General features: G+C 32.1%; 4 protein-coding genes across 11 annotated transcripts; all 4 read right to left on the bottom strand.

Moving 5' to 3' along the window:
* Positions 1–4,862: 4,862 nt before the first annotated feature.
* LOC11436106 (uncharacterized) lies at positions 4,863–5,471 on the bottom strand. Its single transcript, XM_003617590.4, has 2 exons — positions 5,114–5,471; positions 4,863–5,034 (listed from the first exon to the last, which is right to left on the bottom strand). The coding sequence occupies exons 1-2, from the start codon at positions 5,421–5,423 to the stop codon at positions 4,997–4,999; spliced, it is 348 nt and encodes a 115-aa protein (XP_003617638.1). The 5' UTR covers positions 5,424–5,471; the 3' UTR covers positions 4,863–4,996.
* Positions 5,472–8,174: 2,703 nt separating this feature from the next.
* LOC11436105 (uncharacterized) lies at positions 8,175–11,862 on the bottom strand. 8 transcript variants are annotated; one of them, XM_024784652.2, is made up of 8 exons: positions 11,200–11,862; positions 10,366–10,507; positions 9,936–10,010; positions 9,492–9,844; positions 9,289–9,409; positions 8,906–9,085; positions 8,721–8,789; positions 8,175–8,625 (listed from the first exon to the last, which is right to left on the bottom strand). In XM_024784652.2, exons 5-8 carry the CDS (start codon positions 9,385–9,387, stop codon positions 8,425–8,427), a joined length of 549 nt encoding a protein of 182 aa, XP_024640420.1. In that variant the 5' UTR covers positions 9,388–9,409; positions 9,492–9,844; positions 9,936–10,010; positions 10,366–10,507; positions 11,200–11,862; the 3' UTR covers positions 8,175–8,424. The 8 variants fall into 8 exon arrangements, with proteins under 8 accessions (XP_024640420.1, XP_039690428.1, XP_039690425.1 ...); XM_039834494.1 differs by having other exon boundaries at positions 8,909–9,085; positions 9,752–9,844; positions 11,200–11,861; XM_039834491.1 differs by having other exon boundaries at positions 9,752–9,844; positions 10,328–10,507; positions 11,200–11,860.
* Positions 11,863–12,868: 1,006 nt separating this feature from the next.
* LOC11433558 (putative lipid-transfer protein DIR1) lies at positions 12,869–13,642 on the bottom strand. The gene is made up of 2 exons (XM_003617588.4): positions 13,248–13,642; positions 12,869–13,100 (listed from the first exon to the last, which is right to left on the bottom strand). Exons 1-2 carry the CDS (start codon positions 13,555–13,557, stop codon positions 13,063–13,065), a joined length of 348 nt encoding a protein of 115 aa, XP_003617636.3. The 5' UTR covers positions 13,558–13,642; the 3' UTR covers positions 12,869–13,062.
* A 1,926-nt stretch (positions 13,643–15,568) lies between these two features.
* Positions 15,569–21,256, bottom strand: LOC11433051 (grpE protein homolog 2, mitochondrial). Its single transcript, XM_024783210.2, has 5 exons — positions 20,967–21,256; positions 17,906–18,400; positions 17,661–17,831; positions 16,537–16,665; positions 15,569–15,976 (listed from the first exon to the last, which is right to left on the bottom strand). The coding sequence occupies exons 1-5, from the start codon at positions 21,108–21,110 to the stop codon at positions 15,890–15,892; spliced, it is 1,026 nt and encodes a 341-aa protein (XP_024638978.1). The 5' UTR covers positions 21,111–21,256; the 3' UTR covers positions 15,569–15,889.
* Positions 21,257–22,025: the final 769 nt, after the last annotated feature.

The following is a 22,025-nucleotide window of genomic DNA, read 5'->3' as shown; positions in this document are numbered from 1 at the left end:
GCGTAACACTTGTTAGGATTAGAGTTCCTTGATCAAGCGTCACACATAACCTAATGACCATACATGGATTCTAGCTTTTCTTTGATATTATCACGTATTCCTCGACAACACTATTCGTGTCCAAACAATATTGTGAAATCAATTGTATCATTCAATCGTCGATGTCTCAAACCATTGAATGATTCAAGAGTCGATCTTATCGTTCAATCGATGATTTCTCAATCTATTGAATGATAAGAAAGCTTTAGGTTTGGATACACAAAGTGATTATCAAAACATCGATTCCATGTCTAGAACCTATGTTTTGATAGATGGTTATTCTAAACCTAGATTCAAAAGTATTTCTCAATCACAATTAAATCAAAGATAAAGATTAAAGTGCAAGAATAACATCAATATCAAATCAAATGCTAGAACCATATATTTATAGATCAAAAGATTACATGTTAAGCTAAGATCAAGTACCTCTAATCCCAACAAAGGAGATTTAGCTACTCACTGTCATGGAAGCCTTGCAAGAATGAATTGAAGAAGAAAGATTCATTACAACTTGTGATTTCTCAACAAAAGATGAAGAATCCACTCTCTATCACTCTCACTCTATGAAGAACAAGCCCTATCTCTCTCTCTAGAAATATTGTAAAATGAAAAGCTATGGAAAACTCTGAGAAAAAACTAAGTATATCAATGAAATGGTTGAGTGGGCTATTTATAGAATTTTGACTCTGCATCAACTCGCCTCGCGAGCTCATTCATTCGCCATGGCGAGTTGAGGTTCCTTCGCCATTGGGTTTGTGCCACGTCAGCTGTGAGAGGCTAAACCGCCCTAGCTCGCCTCGCGAGTCATTCCACTCGCCATGGCGAGTTTGCTCGCCTTCCACTCGCCATTGTGAGTTGGTGGCGTGTAATCTTTGTTGCTTTCTGGAATTGCTCGCCTTTTCTGCTTGCCATGGCGAGTTGGAGGCGAGTGATCTCATTTTTCGGCCTTTTTGTACTTTTTTCCATTTTCTTCTCTTTGATTGATGTCTTGAGTTCGAATCCTGCACAAATTGGTGAAGTAAGATAGATAAAGCGTAAAAGGGCAATAATCACTTATCTCTTGGCTTTTCCCTCAATAACTTGCAAAACAAGTAACAAAAGTGCCTAAAATATATCATTTAAAATACAACTTTCTAGCACTTATCAATATATAACTTTGATCCTTCACGTACCAAAAAAAAAAAAAAGTTTACTTTACCGTATGAATATTTTAGAGTAAATTACACTTTTCTCCCCTCTAAGATGCTTGAATTACACTCACCTCCCCTCTTAGGTTAAAATATACAATCTCCTCCTCTCTTATTCAAAACATATTATCAAACTTTTCACACCCCTCTCCTAAGAGAAGCTTGAATTACATTCTCCTCCCCTCTTATAATAAAATCTACACTTTACTCCATCAATATTTTTTTATTTATAATAATCTAGCAAAAATAATAATAATCTACCACACTTCGAAAAAAATTGTATTATAGGTCTATTTTAATATAACAAAAAATTAAATACATATTTTTCACTATGCTTTATTCACAGTTTCATGATCATGTAGTTTTAAACCCTATTATAAAATGAAACAACCCAAAATAAAATTAAAATATGTAAAAAATGACTAAAGACATCAAATTAGGGTTATTTAAAAGTTAATTTTATACTCTAAATTATAAAATCAATAGAAAAATATTAAAATTTAATTATCATTGATATTTAAATTATAAAGAAATGATTTTTTTAAATGGTGGTTCAAAATTAAAATATATCATAAAAATATTTATTTATGTTAAATAGATTAAAGTGTAGAGCATTTTTAATTATTAAGGGAGGGGGTTGTAATTCAAGCATCTTATGAGGGAGGGGAGTATAAATTTTACATTGCAAGTGATGAGAGTGTATATTTTAACATAAGAATTTAGGGGAGTGTAATTCAAGTTTCTTTCAGAAAAGGGAAGTGTAATTCAAGTATATTTCAGGGGAGGGGAGTGTAATTTACTCAATATTCTATTTAATGCTTAATCCAAAGTGTAATTATTATTTTTTTTAACAAAAATAATAATAATAATTATACTTTATGACCAAAAGTATAATTATTTTATGGTAGAATTAACGTTTAAATGAATTCTAACACATTTTGGGAGGTTTTTCCTTACAAAAACATATTTTGGGAGGTTTTGTGGCCTTGGCTTTGATCCTTGGAGTGTGCTACTCCTCAAAGTTTTAAGTTCAATTTACCTAACTTGAAAGAGAGGTGAAATTTATCTAACGGCGTCGTTTGGATTTGTCACTCTTCCATTGTGGGAAAGGGGAAAACGAATGGTGTATGCAAAAAAGAAATGATTGTTGTGATTCTTTTAATGAAATAGTTTTTCAAATTAAATGATTAAGTGATTATACAAATTGGAGAATGTTTGATTGCATCAGATTTATGTCCACAAAGGAGAACTAGAGTCTAGAAAAAACTCAAACGTGAAGAAAGAAAAAGAAGTAACATATATATATATATATTTTTTTTAATTTAAGTGGGGTGTGGGTATTAGACTTAATTTTTTTTTAGGGCCATAGCTTTTGGAGGTCCAGTTTGGTTGAGCTACTTGCACACCCCCAAGGTCGGGTTTGGGCCGAGATACCTGAATCCGTCCGGGATAGGGATGAGATTCAATTTGTCATCCTTGTTGGGTATATGTAGGGTAACATGTAAGTATATAAGAATCGGGGATGGATAGAGAATGTATAACTTGTCCCCACCGCGCCCCATTGCCATGCTTGCGTCTCATATTAGGTGTTCTGCTTGAGTTTTATACGATTATTAAATAAATGATTAATAATGTTGATTTTAATGATAAAAAATATATCATTTACTAAAATAAAAAAGTTAGGAAAAAGAACACATAATTTTAGAAGGAGGGGAGTAATTCATACCGTTTTTTAAATGTTCAAAATAAAGAGTCTTCTAATCTTTCGAGAACTAATTTTTTTTTTTCTTCTACCTGCCTATCTATCTCAAGAAGGGAAGAAAAAAAAGTGGGATGGTATCTAGTTATCTCAAACAGTCCCTACCAAACCATAAAAATGGTCATATATACCTATATTTCAAGGATATAAAGATTTGAATACTCGTATATAATCAAATCAATGTTGATAAGATTTAAAGGTGTAATGAGTTTAGCTCAGTTAGTAGGAACAATGTATAATATATGTAATTTTTTGTTTTTGGTCATGCCGTTTTTGTTTTTGGTTCTGATTTGTGGTGGTCAAGACCCTTGGATTGTTTAGGTCTTGGCTAACTCTTGATTGACTTTGTATATCTGTAATTTTTTTGGAATCCCTTGGTACACCTTGTACTAGGGAGAGCCCTTGGCTTGTTAATATAAGTTCCATTTTTTATTGTTAAAAAAAAAAATGTATAATATATATAAGGTTCGGAGTTCAAACCCGACTATAAAAAAAAAAAAAACGGTGCATTCACACTCAGTTATACATAATAAAACAATACTATATCGGCTACATAACCTCACATTTATTTATTAAATCAACATTAAAATTGACGGTTTACAATCATCTTATTTAACTTGTTTCATAAACCTTCAAATCTCATAAGAACCGAACAGTTTATAATTGTCAATTACATCATGTCATCATCATGTTCCAACCAAAACCAATCCATTTAATTTGGAAACTTAACAACTTTTAACCGTCGATGGACAAGAAACACTCTATATAGTGGGTTTCTTAGGCTCTAGTTGACATTCCAGAATTACATTTAGGTCTTACGACAGAAAATAACTTAATTAACTAAAGTATCATAACTTTGGCCCTCATACATATTTTTCACACACTATACATTAAAAGTCTCAAGTTTTTTAAACATAACATTAACTTCAGCCCTTCATTGAAACTTCATGCAATTCATTTATCCTAGGGTTCAAGATAAAGAATCATTCTAGTTTAAAACATGGAGTATATAGGAGTACTATTTAAATTTCTCATGTAAATACCTCAAGTAGGCCACATTGTCCCCACAGTATGCTAAATAGTAGTAATATCTCTATCAGGATAATCAACTACTAAAGTTCAATAATAATCTCATTTCCAACTATCAGTATGCTAGCATATGACTGTTTTTTTAATGGTAAATATGTTAATTATTATATTAGTTTTTTCTCTCTTTACCAAGACTTGAATCTTCAACCTCCAACTTTTTAACCCTCAACTCAAACCAGTTAAACTACACAACGTCTCAGTATGCTAATACAACTAACTTAACAATTTAAATTACTACTAAATACACTTAACTATCAGTAACAACTTAAAATTGTTTGTCTTCAAAACGACTCCTAAAACTCACCACACTAGGTGAGTTATTCTTCTGATCACTTAAGATCAATAAGTTTTGATAAACAGTACGTTGCATGCACCCAACCTAAGTTTTTGGCTTTTTGCATAAAGTCTTCGGAGAAGCAGGAGGAGGATTATAACCTGAAAGAATCACTTTTTTTTTTTTGACAGATGAAAGAATCACATTTATACTAGACGGTATTAGTACAAATATATATGTGTCTGCTCGTAAAACAAATAAATTAATCTTTTTTTGGATTGAAAATCATACTGTGTTACAACATCAACTAAATTTTATCTCACTAAATGATGTCAGCTACATGAATCAAATGTTGTCGTAGTGTTCTAAAGATATGCTAATGAGTTAACTTATAATCATTTATCAATTAAATTTAACATATGCTAATGCTGATTTTTTTTTATTGGTTCGAAAGATAAGTTACCGTTATTAATACTCTTCTGCTCATGATATTCTTTTTAATATATTTTATATATTATTCCTCAAAGCAATTATGTAGCACTGAGATTACATCATTGAACTCATAAAAATACATGAATAAGTAATTATAAAGACACATGTTTTATTTTATTCATATATATAAGTTCCATGCGCCCCCAATTTTTTGCATCAAGCCTTTAGAGAAGGAGGATGAGGAATAGTATAACCTGAAAGAATTTAAGAGCGATTAATTAGTATGTATAAATTTGGCCGCTAATTAAGCTCTTTAAAAATAATTGAACTTACTTCCACACTTGTCCGTAGGAATATCTTGGCAATTGCAATATCCAGCGATATTCAAAGCTTTTTCAATGCTGATATTACGCTCAAGTTTAGGAGTGACATATTGGCAGTAACATAAGGCATTAGCTCCATTCAATGCTGTACAACATTCCTTTGATGGTGGAACATATGGCCCTTCCTTTTTCACAAAAGGTTTACAATGATATACAATTCCATTCAAGTCACCACCACATTCAAATTGACCAGAAATTCCTAACACTAAGATGCTTGTAGTAATAACTAATGTTACAAAGCTTAAGCATCTAGTTGCCATCTTGATCAAATCTTAGTATTAATGCTCACATGTAATGAATGTTATAACACCTACAACACTTTATATAGAAAAATTATGACATGAAAAATTGTATAAATTGCAATTCAAATCAAAACAATATTTTACTAAATGAGTATTTTATTCCGCAGGAGACGTGCTGCAAATGCATATGAAGTTTTTATTTAAACAAAAACTCAAATTAGTTAATCCCAAAATCATGAAATTCATAAAAAATTCGCAACCTTAAACAGCTAACATATTGTAGTACTTAAATATGGTAAAATCTTTACAAAGGGTTGATCCATCTTTATTGGCTAATATGAATTATTTTTGTTATAGAAGTTAAAGAAAGAGATAATGTATTTCTATATATACACACACAATGAGGTAGTGTAAAAGGAGATAATATATGCCTATATGTATATTAAAATACGAATTGTCGAATTCTTTTTCTTTAGAAGGTATAATAACTCTTTTGAAAACAAGATTTCGTTAATCATAAGTGTTTACGTAACCTTATATCACTTGTTCTTTAACATGTTTTTGTCTTTTGTTTTTTTCATGTCCCGTTTTACCTCTTTTTTAGATTATAAGTTTGTTTCCTCTCATACTTTTGGTTACAACATATAGCTTGCACTCATTCCTAACTAAAGAAAATACAGCTTCGACTCCTTTCCTAATTTTTATCAGTTTTATTAAAGTGAAAAACTAAAATAAAACTATGCAAAAAGAAACTTAGAACTTGCGTACATGAAATCACGGTCAACATCTCACCACTAAGCTACAGCGAGAGTCATTATACTACTAGCATTCAGACGAACACATCGTATGAATTAAGAACAATATTTTATTGGTATTGTAAAATGACATTGAATTTGTCACTATTTTTTTTCTCAAAGTAAAATATACTAATAAAATAAGGATGAAGTATTATATTATAAGCAAAATTACACTTTTAGTCCCTAAACTTAATTTCAAGCAACAGTTTGGTCCTTTATCTTTTTTTCATTTCAATTTGGTCCTTTTTGTCCATTTTCATATGAATTTTTAAGCTTAAAATTCATGATTTTATTTTCTTATGGTCTTTCAATCTTCAAATCTATGATCCTCGTCTATGTTTGCATAAGAATATTAGATTTGAAGCTTGAAAATGTATATAAAAATGGACAAAAAGGACCAAATTGAAATGAAAAAAAAGATAAAGGACCAAACTGTTACCTGAAATTAAGTTAAGGGACTAAAAGTGTAATTTTGCCTATATTATAAGACCCTTTTGAGAATTTTTTTTGTCCTTTTTTATAAGACCTCTTTGCTATTTCCAACTACATTAATTATTTCTTTACATACATGCCCTTATTTATTATTCATCTTTTTCTTCAATCAGCAATAAATAACATGTTGAAAATATAAACCAACTCTCTCTCTTGAAGGATAAATTTGTAAAAACAATTGTAATTACAAACATATTTAATACAAATATCCACTATCTTAATTCTCGTTATTTTTTCAAAAGGATCGTATAATTAGGAACGGAGGTAGTATATATATTATTGGTATTTGTGTATCATATTGCATAGGGAATTTAATGTCCGGGATTCAATACCAATCTTTAACTCGACTTTTTCTTAATGAATAATGTTTGTTGTCGCGAGGGATTTTATCCCCAACCGGTCACGAAGTGGTTTCCATTGTATGTATTCAACACATGCTAGCGTGAATGGTTAGTAGGGGCTTTTAACAACTTATCTTCTCCTCTTGTTTGTGATAATTTTGTTAGGATTTTTTCACTATATATATCACTAGATCGTCTACCCGTGCTGCCGCACGGGTCATATATAGTTAAAAATGTAACTTGATGATATATAAATGACAGTGGTTGTTTTTTTATGATAGAACACGATTATGTTAACGTAGAGTTTGATAAAGTACGATCAAGATGCGGCAGTATTGGATACATTGCTTTTAAATAAATTCGCTTGATGAAACACAATAACTCAGCAAGAAATTTAAAAACGCCAAACATGTGTCATGTTGCATTTAAGCAGTCTAATTTGCATTAACTATCCATTTACAACTTAATTAGACACAGTCATATACAGCTTGTAGTTTACATGCTTAGCCTCTACAATCCATGGAGGTCCTTAACGCTTCCCCAACTATAGTTTATCATGTGACGGTAATCAAAGTATATTTAACATATATTAATCTGAAGTTGTAAGTTATCGTACTGTGATCAAATTTTTTTTTACCTAACCACTATATGATAATATTAAGTATATAGTCCCTAACAGTTTTATACTTACGTAGAATAATTAAATTTAGGAATAAAATGATTTTTAACGTGTTGTCAAATGTTCATCAATTTATAATTGTCATATAAATGACTATATAAAATATGAAATACTTATAATATAAGGTGATAAACTCTAAAAAAAATCAGGACTTAGATAAACTAATTAATATTTTTCAAAATGCAAGGTTCCATTTATCAAAATGAATATTTGTGAGCATTGGAGATGACCATTCACAAACTGACGGGTCAAAGTATGCTTGAAAAGTAACCAAACATAACAATTTGCTAAAAAGTATTAACAAATTGTCAAAATTCATCTCAAATATCATGCGCATATAGTAAAAGATGAAATTCGGAAACATCTGCGCAGATAGCTTTGTAATAATATCACGTGTTTAAGCTAATAGGCTTACAAAAACAGTCAGAATAAACACATTGCATATGTAAAACACTTAGACTGATAAATGTAAAACCTCAAACAGTTGAAACATCAATAGGAGGAAATATTTAGATTGATTCAGACAAAACAGTTGACAGAAATATAAACGGGCAACAAACAAAAGGCAGTAGGGCCTAAGGTTCAAAAAACATTACACCAAAATGGGAAATAGTCTAAAGCAAATAAACGTAACATATTGATCCAGAACCAACACAGAATCTGGTATCAGACAAAACAGAAATTTAAAATTATGGACTTCATCCTCCCCATTAGTTCAGTTTCTCAACCTTGACACATATCATCTTCTGCAGCTTGTTAATTGATCTATCTCCAATCTCTTCGGTGCCAAGTATAGCAGAATCCTCTGCATCAGCAAACCTTTTCCCTCCAGATTTGCTACCAGGTGTTTGCTCGTTATCCACCAGATCATTCCCAGTTTTGGTTGAATCACCAAACTCAATAAGGCGGCTCTGTAAATGGAGAAAATATTGCATTATTAGTTTAATTTCCTATGGTTTAGAATATTTTAAAAACATTTAAAAAGTGCAATCTGAACCGTTTATACCTCCAATCGCGCTTCACCAATTTGTGTTAGCGGAACATTGTTATTGCAAGAATCATCCTCTTCAGCAATCTGAAAACAATACATTTTGAACTTTTTATTCTTAAAGTGAATGATCTAATTTAATTTACGTAATAAAGTCCTATAAAAAATTACCACCTTAATGATAAAGTCCTATAAAAAATTACCTCCTTAATATTATGTTTCTCAATAAACCTTTTGATCAGATCAGCATCATCCGAAGTCCTCTTGACACCATGATTTCGCCAATTGTGTACCAAATTCCAATCAGTGATCTCAACTTTAAACAACATCTGTTTACCAACCAACAGCCCCAATTCTTTGGGGCAACCAAGAGAATTGTTGGCCTGTAGTGTAAGCAGATAATCATCAGAGCTCAAAAATCATACCACGAAATGGCAAGGTTAATACAGGATCAAATTTGTTTAAAATACCTCCAAAGACTATTTCCATATTACTCTAGAAATGAGTTTCAAATATTTGATAGAAAAATCAAATTATAGGTTAAAGTTCATCAAAGGATTATATCAAACATGTTTAGTTATATCACCTGCCCCTGAGCATCAATTAGGTCTTGAACACTCCTTCCCACATAATTTGCAATGTTACAGTCAAAAAGGATAATACTTGTTGATCCTGTATTGTCCATCACCTGGACATGCAACTTGAATCTGTAATGATAACAACACAATGACACAATGAGTATTAATACAACAACCCAAGCAATCAAAATATATACAGTAATCAAATCACCCTATATGAGCGTGACCCTTAATTATTCCTGCTCTGAAAAAATCGTACTTCAAATCTTAAAATGTAAGTCCCATAAGTTTAATCTTTTTCAGCTGTGGATTCCAAAATAGTTTTGAAAGACATAAACTCAATCAAAAACTTCAAGTAGAAAAGGAGGGTTAAGGTCAAGAAAAAAAATGAATGAAGATATACATATCTAAACATGAGAATCTATGTGTAGCATATTAAAAAAGCTCTTCCCTGTTGGGGTATTTTTGTACCTTCAATGCGTGCACATCATACATTCATAAAGTTGCATATGCGTTGCACCAATCTTTACATTTTAATTGTTAAAAGTTACTTTGCCACTAAACCTTCACAGGAAAAAAGAAAAATTACTTCTGTTTGCAAAATCCCAGTACGAAAAATTCCTAAATTGACAAACAAACAAAACCCAACAATTACCTTTATTTGTGAAAGAAAAATCAAAATCGAAGTGTGAGATGAGAACCATGCGAAACTATATTGTCACTGCAATACCTACAACCATCATTGAAATAAACCTGATGATCAACTACTCAAATCAATGATTTTTTTGGCAAATTGATAGATTTCTAAAGTTCTCAAAATGCCTGATCAAAATTGCAGGTTTTCATTAAGGTAAAAATTGGCAAAAATAGTTAAGAAAACGTAGATTATTATTCTCATAATCACTTTCACTGGAGTCAAACAACACCATAAAGCAATAACAAATAATTTCACAATGTCAAAAATCAAAGAAAAATTAACTATTTAGTTGATCTCATACCACATGATTAAGGCATGTGGTTCATAGAAGAACAAAAAGATGGCATTACCAAACAGGTACTCTCTGCCATGAATTTGAGATCTCTACCTGCTGCATCAGAGAGTTTCTTCTCCAACTTTGGAATGACTTCATCAATTGGTCTCCTTAAATTCCCAATGAAAATGCCTCCGTCACCAAATCTACGAACATTCGTAGTGAAAAATGTGTCAAAACCAAAACAACTCTTTAACTGCACAAACCAAATTAGCAGCATTAGTGGATAGAGTAATTTAGGATAGTGTATAATAACAAATGTATATACGACCACCACATGACAGAAAGAAAACAATCCTGGTTAGAAATTTCAAAAACATGAATTAACTGTATCTAAAATACCTCCAAAGACTATTTCCATATTACTCTAGAAATGAGTTTCAAATATTTGATAGAAAAATCAAATTATAGGTTAAAGTTCATCAAAGGATTATATCAAGCAGGTGGTGGAGGCAAAAGTAAGAAAAAAAAATTGATTCACAAACACTGCCATATAAGAAACTGATCCACATTCCCCGAAACTGTCACCTTCCCCTGTTATGTATTTGTCTCAGCTGTAAATACCCATGTCATTCATTAATCAACACAAATCACATACAAAGAACAATTGGTTTTGTTTAACTTCGGATAATAACAATTGACAGCATAATGTATATATTTTTAATTTAAAGAATGTAAATAAATCATATTAGAGACCGTCAATTTTTTCAAGATTTCCTTTACTTTAAGTTTGCATCTATCACATGTTCACTTTAAGCACATAATCAATGAGCATATAATCAAACAGTTTGAATGCAAAGCACCAAATGAGCATAGATTCAAATGAGTTTCAATAAAGAAACAAATCATAAACAAAACATTTTTCTCTGTGTAATTTAAAATAATTACCAGCAACAGAAACAGATTCAGTTCCAGCGGCGGCACTCTCTGGCCAGACTCTGCAAATTGAATTGATTTCATCGAGATGTGAACGGACGGTTACGGAATGGATTAGATTCCAGTCGTAGCTGGAGAGTTGACCACCGATAGCAATCCAAGTGGAACCATTCTCCGTGGCTGTGAAAGTAGAAGATAATCCTTCCGATGCAGGACGGACGGAGACGACGATGGAAGCGTCGATGCCGGAGAACGGAGGCGGAGAAGTAGCGTTGCGGAGGTGATTGTCAATACCATAGAAGAGAGCTTTATCGGAGTTCTTGTTTGGAGAAGCGGCGGGCAGTGGAGGGGAGGTGGTTGGCGCGGAGGAGAGAGGAATCAGAAGGACATGGCGTTTATGATTTTCGAATCAAAGTGGAAGAAGGAGAAAAATGAATGGATGTAACAGATGGGAAGGGTGAAAAAGCTCCATAAGAAAGAGTTATGGAGAAGATCATACGAAAGAGAAAGGTTGGGACACAAAGAAGAAAAGAGAATTTTTTTTAGAAAAGGAAGCCTAAAAAAATTATATCAGTTTTTTGTTTGAAAATAGTAGCAATACATGGGAAACCTACAGAAGAAGTTGAGAAGTCTGCCGTGGGAAAGTGGAGGAGAATATATTGGTATGAAGCGTACGTTACCAATGCACTTATGATTTAAAATTGAAAGAAAATGTTTATTGGAAATAGATGGATTGTGTAGAGATCAACATAGATTTATCTAACGGCCAGAATGATTTGGAGCCAAAAAATTAAGATTAGGGTTTGGCAATTAGGGTAAACATGTTTGCTAGGATTAGATATAAAGGATTATCCTATAGAATTAGATTTAGTCAAATTGCTTATTCAAGGAATTTTAAAATGATAAATTAAAGTATTGATTTTATGCATTTAAAAAGTGTTAAAATGGGAGTGTGAACATGAAATATGGAAGAGAGAAAAATGATATATGTGGGTTAAGGAACTTTGGATGAAACCTTTCATTGAAGTAAAAATTAGATTAGTATTATAAAATTGAGCTGGTATGCATGAAACATTAAAAAACATAAGTGAGTTCCTTAAATTCATATCAATGAAGATGCTTGACGTGTACTACGATAATTTTCAATGAAAACTGACAATGATAAATGGACATTTTTTGCTACCCTTCCTTTCATCCGGCTTCATTTAATAACATAAAATGAGTTCCTTAATTTTTGACGTGTACGATAATAATTTTCAGTGAAACATGTGAATGAGCTAACAATGGTAAATAGACCATTTCGGTTACCCTTATCTTCCACTCTACTTCATTTTCCATCTTCTTTTATTTAATTTTTTTAATAAGTTAAATTAGTCCATCCAAATTGACATCGAGAAGAATCAAATATGAAATCTTAAAAATGATCACACTCCAACATCACTAAACCAACTCAAATGGTTATCTTTTTTCATTCGATGCATTAAAAAACTCATAAAAATATTGCCGTCATGGATATCCCTTTTTCATCTCTTCTTGTTCCTCAAATTAATTTTCATGTTAATATTTTATCTTAGATTAACATATTGTCTCACATACTAACAATTAATTGGAGATTTGACTCCACTAACATGCAATCAGAGATTCGATTCATGACTCTTGTGTATGAAAAAATACAAATTAATGTGATTACTAAATATAACCTTGTAACTTTTTTAAATTAATAACAGTATGATCATGTCATTAAACTCATGCTAATACAAATACAAGGAAGGGAAGACATAAAAAATATAATTAAAAAGGCGCATGTTGGGTTTATTTTATTTTATCCATATACATAAATGGATGTCAATAATTTGCATGCGCTCAATGTTGTCATCACGCCATTGAAGGTGCAGGATGATGAATAACATAACCTGGAAAAAAATAGTCACATTTATACTTTGCAATATTAGAATTGTGCATAGGAATATTTTTTTCCTAAAAAATGAAATTAAATATTTTTTAGGATTAATAAATAAATCATAAGGGCATAAAGAAAAGAAAATAGAAAGCTAACTTACTTCCACACTTGTCTGTAGGAATATTTTGCAATTGGCAAGTTTTGGCTACGTACAAAGCTTTGTCTATGCTGATTATACTCTCAATACTAGGAGTCACATATTTGCAGTAACATGGAACATTAGCACCTTTCAATGCTGCACAACAAGGTTTCGATGGTGGAATCTTTGGCCCATCCTTTTCGACGAAACGTTTACATTGAGATATAATGCTAGGAATATTACCACCACATTCAACTTGAGCATAAATTCCTATCACTAAAATGCTTGCAGTAAGCACAACTGTTGCAAAGCCTAAGTATCTAGTTGCCATGATCACAAACCTTAGTATTTTCTCAAATTAACAATCAATTCTTAATATGTGGGAATAGGATGAACGATTGTTAACTTATGACAACTGCAACACTAGATAACAGTTTATATAGAATAATCATGACGTGAGAAGTGTTTAATTTTCCTAAAAGTAATTTACTTTTTGACCAAAAAATAAAGATAATTTATAACATTTTATCAATAATAAAAAATTTGAAAAAATGAAATTGATTACCTCAACTAAGTCCAAGTTTTAGTATTATTTTTCTTCTTCAATGTTCCCTCATTTTATGTTTTTCTTTGAACACTCCTCCTTTCCTTTTTGAAATATCGATGTTTTTGTATAATCTATTTTTTGTTAACCTTTTGATTATTAAGGGGAAGAGAACCATGATAATTTAGAATTCAATCATACGGTACGTATGCTCTGATCATGACTTGTTTTACACAAGTTAAATTTGGGTTAATCAAACGATTCAAATTAAGTGTTAAAAGGTAAAAGGCAAATAAATATATAAAAAATAATAAATTTATTAGTTTTATTGATATGTGTAATTAACTTTAAAACGACAATTAAAAGAGTAGTACTCCCACTGCATGCTCCCAATGCAAAACATATTCCCAATGCAACTTTGTCTTTTTGAAACAGATTTGATATTTAGTAACTTTAACTACAATACATATTCCCAAAGCTACATTTTTTTTTATGCATTCCCTATAAATAAACTTACACATTTGACAACTCATGCAGAATAAATTGTCTTTGATTTTAGTAATTTTTTTATTGGTCTTGTTAACGAGTGTTCTAAGGCACTTTTTTAGGATTCTAAATTAAGAAATTATTCATTGAAAAAGTATAATGCTTCAATTTTCGATGCATTGAATGTACAAATTTCCATAAAAATTTACTATCTAAAGTATTTAAAGTGTGTCATAAGAACACTCGTTAACATTTCCTTTTTTTTATTTGTTGATGTCAACCCAAACATCAGTTCTAATTTTCCTAATTTAAGAAAGTAGTAACTAAAGAGTATTTGGTCACACACTTATAAAATATACATCATTTAATTACTGTTAGAAAACATATTTTTGAATTATTATTTTCTTGTGACCATACAAAACTTTCTCTTATTTCAATATTCAATACCTTTTAGTATTATTTTCTTCTTTCTTTTTCTATTAGTGAGAAATGAGAATGAGTTGTTTTCCCTTGCATTTTGGATTTCTCAATGTTTAACTATTTTGGGTCTATTTTCAAGAAACATATTTTATCCATTCATCCATTCAAATGTGTCTTAGAAACATCTTTTAATATAATCAACATTCTTTCTCAATTCTTGTTCAATTGTGGAATTTGCAGACAGATTTTGTTCTTAATTATGTCATTTTCAATGTTTAATCCAACATTAATATTCTAGCTCAACGTTTAATTAAGTGGAAAGTAGTAATAGCTCAACGTTTAATTAAGTGGAAAGTAGTAAGACATTTGCTAAACTTTATAAAAATAGTTTAAATATTTGCTTTATAATAATATCTTTCCTAATTGAACATGTATATCATGCTTGCAAACATTAATTCGGAGAGAATGATTTTTACACAATCTTTCAAGAGATAGCTTATGCGGTAACATGATTTTAGACATGGAAAAACACAATTTCACCACCCAACCAAACACTACAGAAACACAGCTTTGCTCATTTTTGTTAAAACAAGACATAGAAATATAACTTAAGTGTTTATTATTTTCAAACCCGTCACTTACTAAATTTTAAACGTGCAGCTAAAATAGTGTGAAATATTGTGATAAGTAGGCATTTGTTAACCACCAGTACCAACTCCATAACCATCTAAAGTGGTACAATTATTCACAATTATAACATACCTATTTCTTTTTAAATTATAAGTTGTAAAGTTCTTCGCTAAAATAACAAGGATAAAATCAACGGAAGAAATGATAAGCTATAAACTCAAACAACACTTTAAGTATTTTAACAAAAAAAACTCTAAGCTGGTGAAAAATGATGAAATGCCCGCTACCAAACATGTATTTTTTAGTCATGAGTTTATAAACTACAAGTCATAAGCTAACTTATTTGTCTTGCCAAACAACCCTTTTATGATAGAAATGCAAATTTACAATCAATGATGAATCAAAATTCTGATACCATTACAGTCAACGATGAATTGAAATTCACATGCAATTAAGGTAGCAAGTAAGGAAGATTGCAATGCTTCTGATGCACTTTGAAGGAAACGTTGCATGATATCCAATAAGATGCCCCTCAGGAATCTCTTAATCATACGAATCCTTATCAGCTATATTATCTTTACCATCATTCAGCTGAATTGCCATTTTCTTTTGCTTGGGTTACACCAACTTCCGCTGGCCGAATAACACGATCATGAAGCAAATATCCTGCCTGCAAACATAACAGTTGGATAGATTTTTATTCATGTTTTCAATCTCCTAAATAAACCTATCGAACAAAATCGTGAATAAGGACAAGTTTGTTCCAACATTCAATGAAACAAAACCTCTGATCCAAAGGATCTTTAATAGACCACCATAAGTGGGAAGTATCTGCATGATTGATTGAGATAATAAAACCAAGAGCTTGTCTAACTTGTCACATTGCAAATCGAAAGGGCATCAAGCCATTAACAAAATAAACTGCACTAAGAGGATCAAAGTATGATATCCTTTGCTGTGGTTTTTTGGGTGTCAAGATTGCAAGACTATTTTAAAGGGAGGTGATGGGTGATGAATTTCCTAAACGATAAAAGTATAGCTACAATGTGAAAAAGGTAGAAGTATGAATAAAAATGTTATATTGAATATGAACATGACAGATGCCCATAAGTTTTGGAATGTTCATGCAACATAGACCAAAATAGCACATCAAGATTTTATTGATTGAAACAAGTTTTAAAATTGGAAGGAAAAAGAACATGTCCTTCCACAAGCAATGATCTAAATTACCTTCAGCACAGCTGCAACAGTGCCTGGGGGCTTGGAACCGTCAGGAACTTTGAAGACTGCGTTATGCCTATGTGGATCAAAGGGCTCATTTGTAGGGTCAAATTTTTCTACACCAAACTTTTTAAGTGCCTGTAAATATAAGCATTACCTTCAAAACAATAGCCTGAAGCAATATATTGTCCCCAGAGTTTCATTTTTAAGCACATGATGTGATGATGATATATTTTGAAATAATTTCATAAGATTATAACTTTGAAACATATTGTTGATATGACAGCACAGGAAGATGCGAAGGTCCTTACACAAATTCCACACAGAACCCATCTAACCAATCAAACTTCAAATGTAAGCATATCATCATATTTACAACCTTTCCACTGCAATTCAGAACAAAAAAGCATCCAGTTTTTTCAAAACATCAATAGGAGATAGTTAAAAAAATCAGAATAAGAAGATCATCTCCAACTCTGTTGTCAAAAGCGGCCACGCCGGCTGCTATAGCGAAGCGTAGTGGAAAAATCAGGACTACCGCGTCGGCGTGTGTCATAAGTGGAAAGCGGTCAAAGCGGACCCATCAATAGTAAAACAATAACTTGTACTAGTTGTATATAATTGGTATTAGCGATTTTTGATTTTGCTATCCCTTTTATTTCATATTATGAATACTTAATGAAATTTTGAGTAATGTTTAAGGTATTTTAGTATTTCTTTTTGAATGTATTTAGTATTAAATTTATTAGTGGCCCCACCACCGAAATAGCGCCCCGCTCCCGCGCCGCGCCGCATTTCCACATTGACAGCAAAGATCTCCAATATGTTTGTAAGTTTTAAAATGAAATTGGCTTTTGAAAAAGAAAAAAAATGAGTATAATCCCACAGCGCCCAACCAACCATGAATTGAGCTTCAAAATCAAAACTCTGTTCCCAACAACCCTTATCCCCAAAATCATGCAATGAATCGTCGATCCCTCTCGGTGACCAAACAAAACCATAAATGAGAAACATTGTAGCAATAGCTGAAAGCAGAATGTGAACGAACACCTTAACCGCATAACGAGTAAAATAAAGACTATATGATAGAATGGCTACGATGATCATATATTTATACATATATAACACTCTACCTCTGAAAGTTGTTTCTCAGTCATTTCAACACCTTCCAGAAGTGTCTTCAGGAGTTTCACCGCTTCAGCGGAGGAGTCACTTGACGTATCAATTTTGGAAAAACTTTCTTTTACAACTGATGAAGCTCTTCCCAAATTATCCGCAACATCAAGTAAACTCTTTGCGAAATTCTACAGCACATTTAAATAAATCAGCAAAAAAATTATGAGTAAGTTATTTGGGACAAAAATGTTCAAATTTTGACCTGTATAGCGAATTTCCTTGAATTCTCTGCTTCACGTCTAGTCCTGTCCATGACATTCTCCATTTCAGCGTAAGTACGGAGAACTTTATCTTGCATTTTCTCAATCTCTTTTTTCTTTAGTTTCAAAAGTTCTTCCTTCTCAGCTACAAGCTTAATCAAATCATCCCTGGATAGATCCGATTCACTATCTGAATCTGAATCAGAAAAAGCAGTTCGTTTAATACTCCTCCTCCTCCTTTTGACAGTTTGAGAATGTGAATCTGCTGAAATAGAACCTGATTCTTCTGTTTGATCTGCAGACTTGGCTTGTCCAGGCTGATCAATTTCCTCTGCTTCTTCACTTGTTTTTGCAGGGTCAGCACTTGTGAAATTGCCATTATGCACATTATTCCCTTCTTTCCCTTCTGTTTCAACTGAGGCTGATGAAGAAAATCCAAATTTTGAAGTTGATGAATTTATAGATGGACATAAGAAATTGACTTGAACTGGAAATAGCTGGAATATTAAAAAGCATATATGGAACTAAATGAGAATTTTAGAATGCATTATCAATAATTTACTGAATAGAGAATTTTAAGATACTTGGTCTAAAAGTATAGAATAGTAGTAATAGTCCTATAAATAATCTCCATATTATCACAACTTCATATATATAAAGTCCCTAGAAGCTGTCTATCCCTCGAAAAGTAATAAACATTAAACACAACCCTAAAATAGTACATGAAAATGGGGGGATGGAGGAAATCAGTCATCGTAAGATGAAAGCTCAACTACAGTGTTTTTCTATATGGCCTGTTGGGATAAGTCGGAGTACATGGGTACTGTTGTGTCCAGACCGGTATGATTCTTCTGCCTCAGCCGCGAGCATACTGGTGGAAAGAAATTCCATAGCAGATGAGCTAGCAAAAGAAGGACCAACTTTCAATGGAAATTCGATTTATTTTCGGTAGTAGATGCAATAGCATTGGCACATTTAGGAGTGCTCAATGGGAGCATTGGAAATTACGGTCTGTTGCAAATTGCAATAGATAGTATTAAAGAAAATAAAAGGATTAGTGAAATGAAGTAAATTCAAGGTTTAGAGAGGATGTTGATGTATGTTGTTATTTGCTGGGAAGGATTGATTACGGTGTGTGGCTATTAAGGAGCATGTGTATATTTGGAGTGGCATTTGTGTTGCATACATGTATGGAGTTCGCTAAAGAGATGTAGTTGGAGCTTGATGAGCTCATTATTTACTTTGTTTTGGAAAATGAGTTTGGTGTGTATTCTAAGTTAGTGTGTTGGCCAGAAAATGGAACTGTGGAGTTTTGGAAGTGCCCCTGAAGTCAAAGTTTTGATGATGAAGTGGGAGTGGATGTCCTGTGTTTGATGTGTTGCTATGCTTTTATTTGGCCTATATGAGAATTCCTTAGTGTATCCAAGATTGGTGTGTTCGGTTAGGTGTGGTTTTTAGCAAGGATGAGGCTATATTAGCTTTGGTCTAGTGCTTGATGTATGTGGGTGCTACTGCTGCAAACTATGCAGTCTGTGCAAGCTGTGTTTCGGCCAGATCGGAATAATATTGATTAAGTGACTTGGCGAAAGTAGGACCAAACATGGAAGGATGAGTGACTTGGCAAATAGTATTGAAGGTTTCCTTATTACATGGTAACCGCGAGGCGAGTAGTGTTGCAGATGACTTGGCGAAAGTAGGATAAAACAAGCTATCTTTTTTCTAGGGAGGTTGTACTTTGTAATTGCAATGGCAACAATGGATAAGCTGCCGAGGACTATTTTCCAGCCTGCATAATTGCTCAAATAAAATGCTTACTGGTTGGTTTCAGAAATCAGACTCAAGTGGCTTGTGCAGGAAATGCTAATTGTTTGGAGTTCATTTACTACTGGAATGGAGCTTTAAATGTTGGCTTCTACCACAGACGAGAAGATGCAGTTGAGCAAAAGAAGGAGCAAATGAAATACATATTGATTGATCTTTTAGAATCCACTTAATTTAAATCATATATACTCGTGTAGTCAATAAGGGTAGACATTATGTAGTTGTGGTTATTGTGTAAAGGGCTTGGTGCAACAATTACTGTAAGGTGCAGGCAGTCTAATTCATATCACCTGAAGCAATTTATCTCATCTAAGTGGTGTATTACAGGTGTACTTCAGGGTGTATTATAGGAATTTTGTCAAAAGAATATTGTATCGAATAGAGTCTTGTGGACTTCGCCTTAGTAACTTTTGATTGTCTGGGTGTCTAGCACATGATAACGTAGACCCTTTACAACCTTTCGTAGAAGGTGGGTGGAGTGTGTCTACATTCATACTGCACCGGACGCCATTATTATTATTAATAAAATTCTTTTACTTGTCGGAAAGAAAAAAAAAGAAGGAAAAAAAAAAACTTGCTTAATGGACAATCAAAACCAACAGCAGCAAAAGGACCAATGAGAGATTATTCAGCTGCTTTTCTAAACCCTAAAATGACATTCAGATAGTTTTTTTCATTCCTTCTAAACATCAGAATTCAAACGGAATTGCAAAACAGTTTAAAACCCGGAAAAAAAGGTGATAAAGAAATAATTAGGTTAGCTAATCTAGAATACAACTTTGAACAATATGAATAATTGAATATCCAAAATAGAAGCAACCATAACCCTAAATTTTAAAACTTACAACAATAACAAACAAACTAAGGTTTATCGCACTAAGTGTGGTCCAATACATTGATCAAATACACCATATTATCCAACTCATTAATCTCTAGATCTTTCTCTTATATTTTTTCTAGGTCTTCCTCTGCCTCTAACGATTTGACTATCCTTGGTATCATCTACTCTCTCTCCTTACTACATAATCTACAGGTCTGTCTTCTCTCTACATGCCTAAACAATGTAAGTCTAATTTCCACCGTCTTTTCTACGATATGTGCCACCCCAACACTCTTTTCATTTCTAATCATAAATTTCTAAACTTGTAAAAAAAAAAAAAAAAACCTATAGCCCTAGGTAAATCCTACAGCACGAAAAAAATGCAAAAAAATAAAAATTTATGAGCAAATGTAGAAATGAACCTTGTTGGTAGAATGAGGAATGATGAGGGAATGTAATTGATTGGAGAAGTTGTGGAAGTGTTGTTGAGGGATTCGCGGAGCTGAGAGAATCGAGGTTCCGGAAATGGTAACTGGAACACGGGAGAAAAGCTTATGGAAGAACATTGATAAGGATTTTTGAAGAAGAATTTGATTAGAATGATTGATGAATTGAAGATTCAATGCGGAAGAAGGGTTTATGAGAAACTGTGTTTGTGTTTATCGGGAAAACAGAACAGAGAAGGGAAAGGAAAACAGGAAGGGTTTACAGTAGAGAAGAAGCTACTAATTTGTTTTTTTGACCAAATTGCCCTTGCGTTTAATATTTTTTTTTTATAATATTATCACGAGTTTAACATTTTTTTTTTTTAAACAATCACGAGTTTAACATGTTTGTTGTATTTCCCTAAAAAAAAAAAAAAATGTTTGTTGTATGGCGGTTAACTGCAGTTATGTTCGTAATATATAAATAGTATGGGAGTTTCCAAAACTCCATTGTTACGTTTTTTACTTCGAATTTCACAAAGCATAAGTCTATCCAAGCCAATTTCAAGCACAAAATCAAGTAAGTTTTTTGAATCCTATTGCATTGCTATTTTGTGATTGATTTGTTAGTTTTTTTTGGTTAAATTGCGATTATAGAGGTTTATTGATTTTATGATGTTATGATAGTTTAGGTTGTTTGAATTGTTATGTTTAGGTTAGAATTGTTTAGATTGTTAGAATTGTAGAATTGTTATGAAATTATGGTAGAATTTTTAGGATTAGATGAATTGTTGTATAATCGTTACAATTAGTTTAGGTTTGTTATGAAATTTTGTTGTCATGAATTTGTGATAGAATTGTTACGATTGAAGAACGTGATAAATAAAAGAAAGTAAAAAAGTAATTGAATTCAACCCAGTTGAACCCAATCGAAATCGGTGTAAATAACGATAAATGAATTGCTCAAAAGAAACAAGTAAATTATTGTACTTGCAGAAAAAGTACAATAAGGGATTATAGGGTTAAGAATAGTATATTAGGGTTTTAGACTGATTA

Source organism: Medicago truncatula, chromosome 5 (assembly GCF_003473485.1).
Source record: "Medicago truncatula cultivar Jemalong A17 chromosome 5, MtrunA17r5.0-ANR, whole genome shotgun sequence".
Classification (NCBI taxonomy): domain Eukaryota; kingdom Viridiplantae; phylum Streptophyta; class Magnoliopsida; order Fabales; family Fabaceae; genus Medicago; species Medicago truncatula.
Note: the sequence above shows the minus strand (reverse complement) of the source record. Positions and strands in the feature narration are given on the sequence as shown.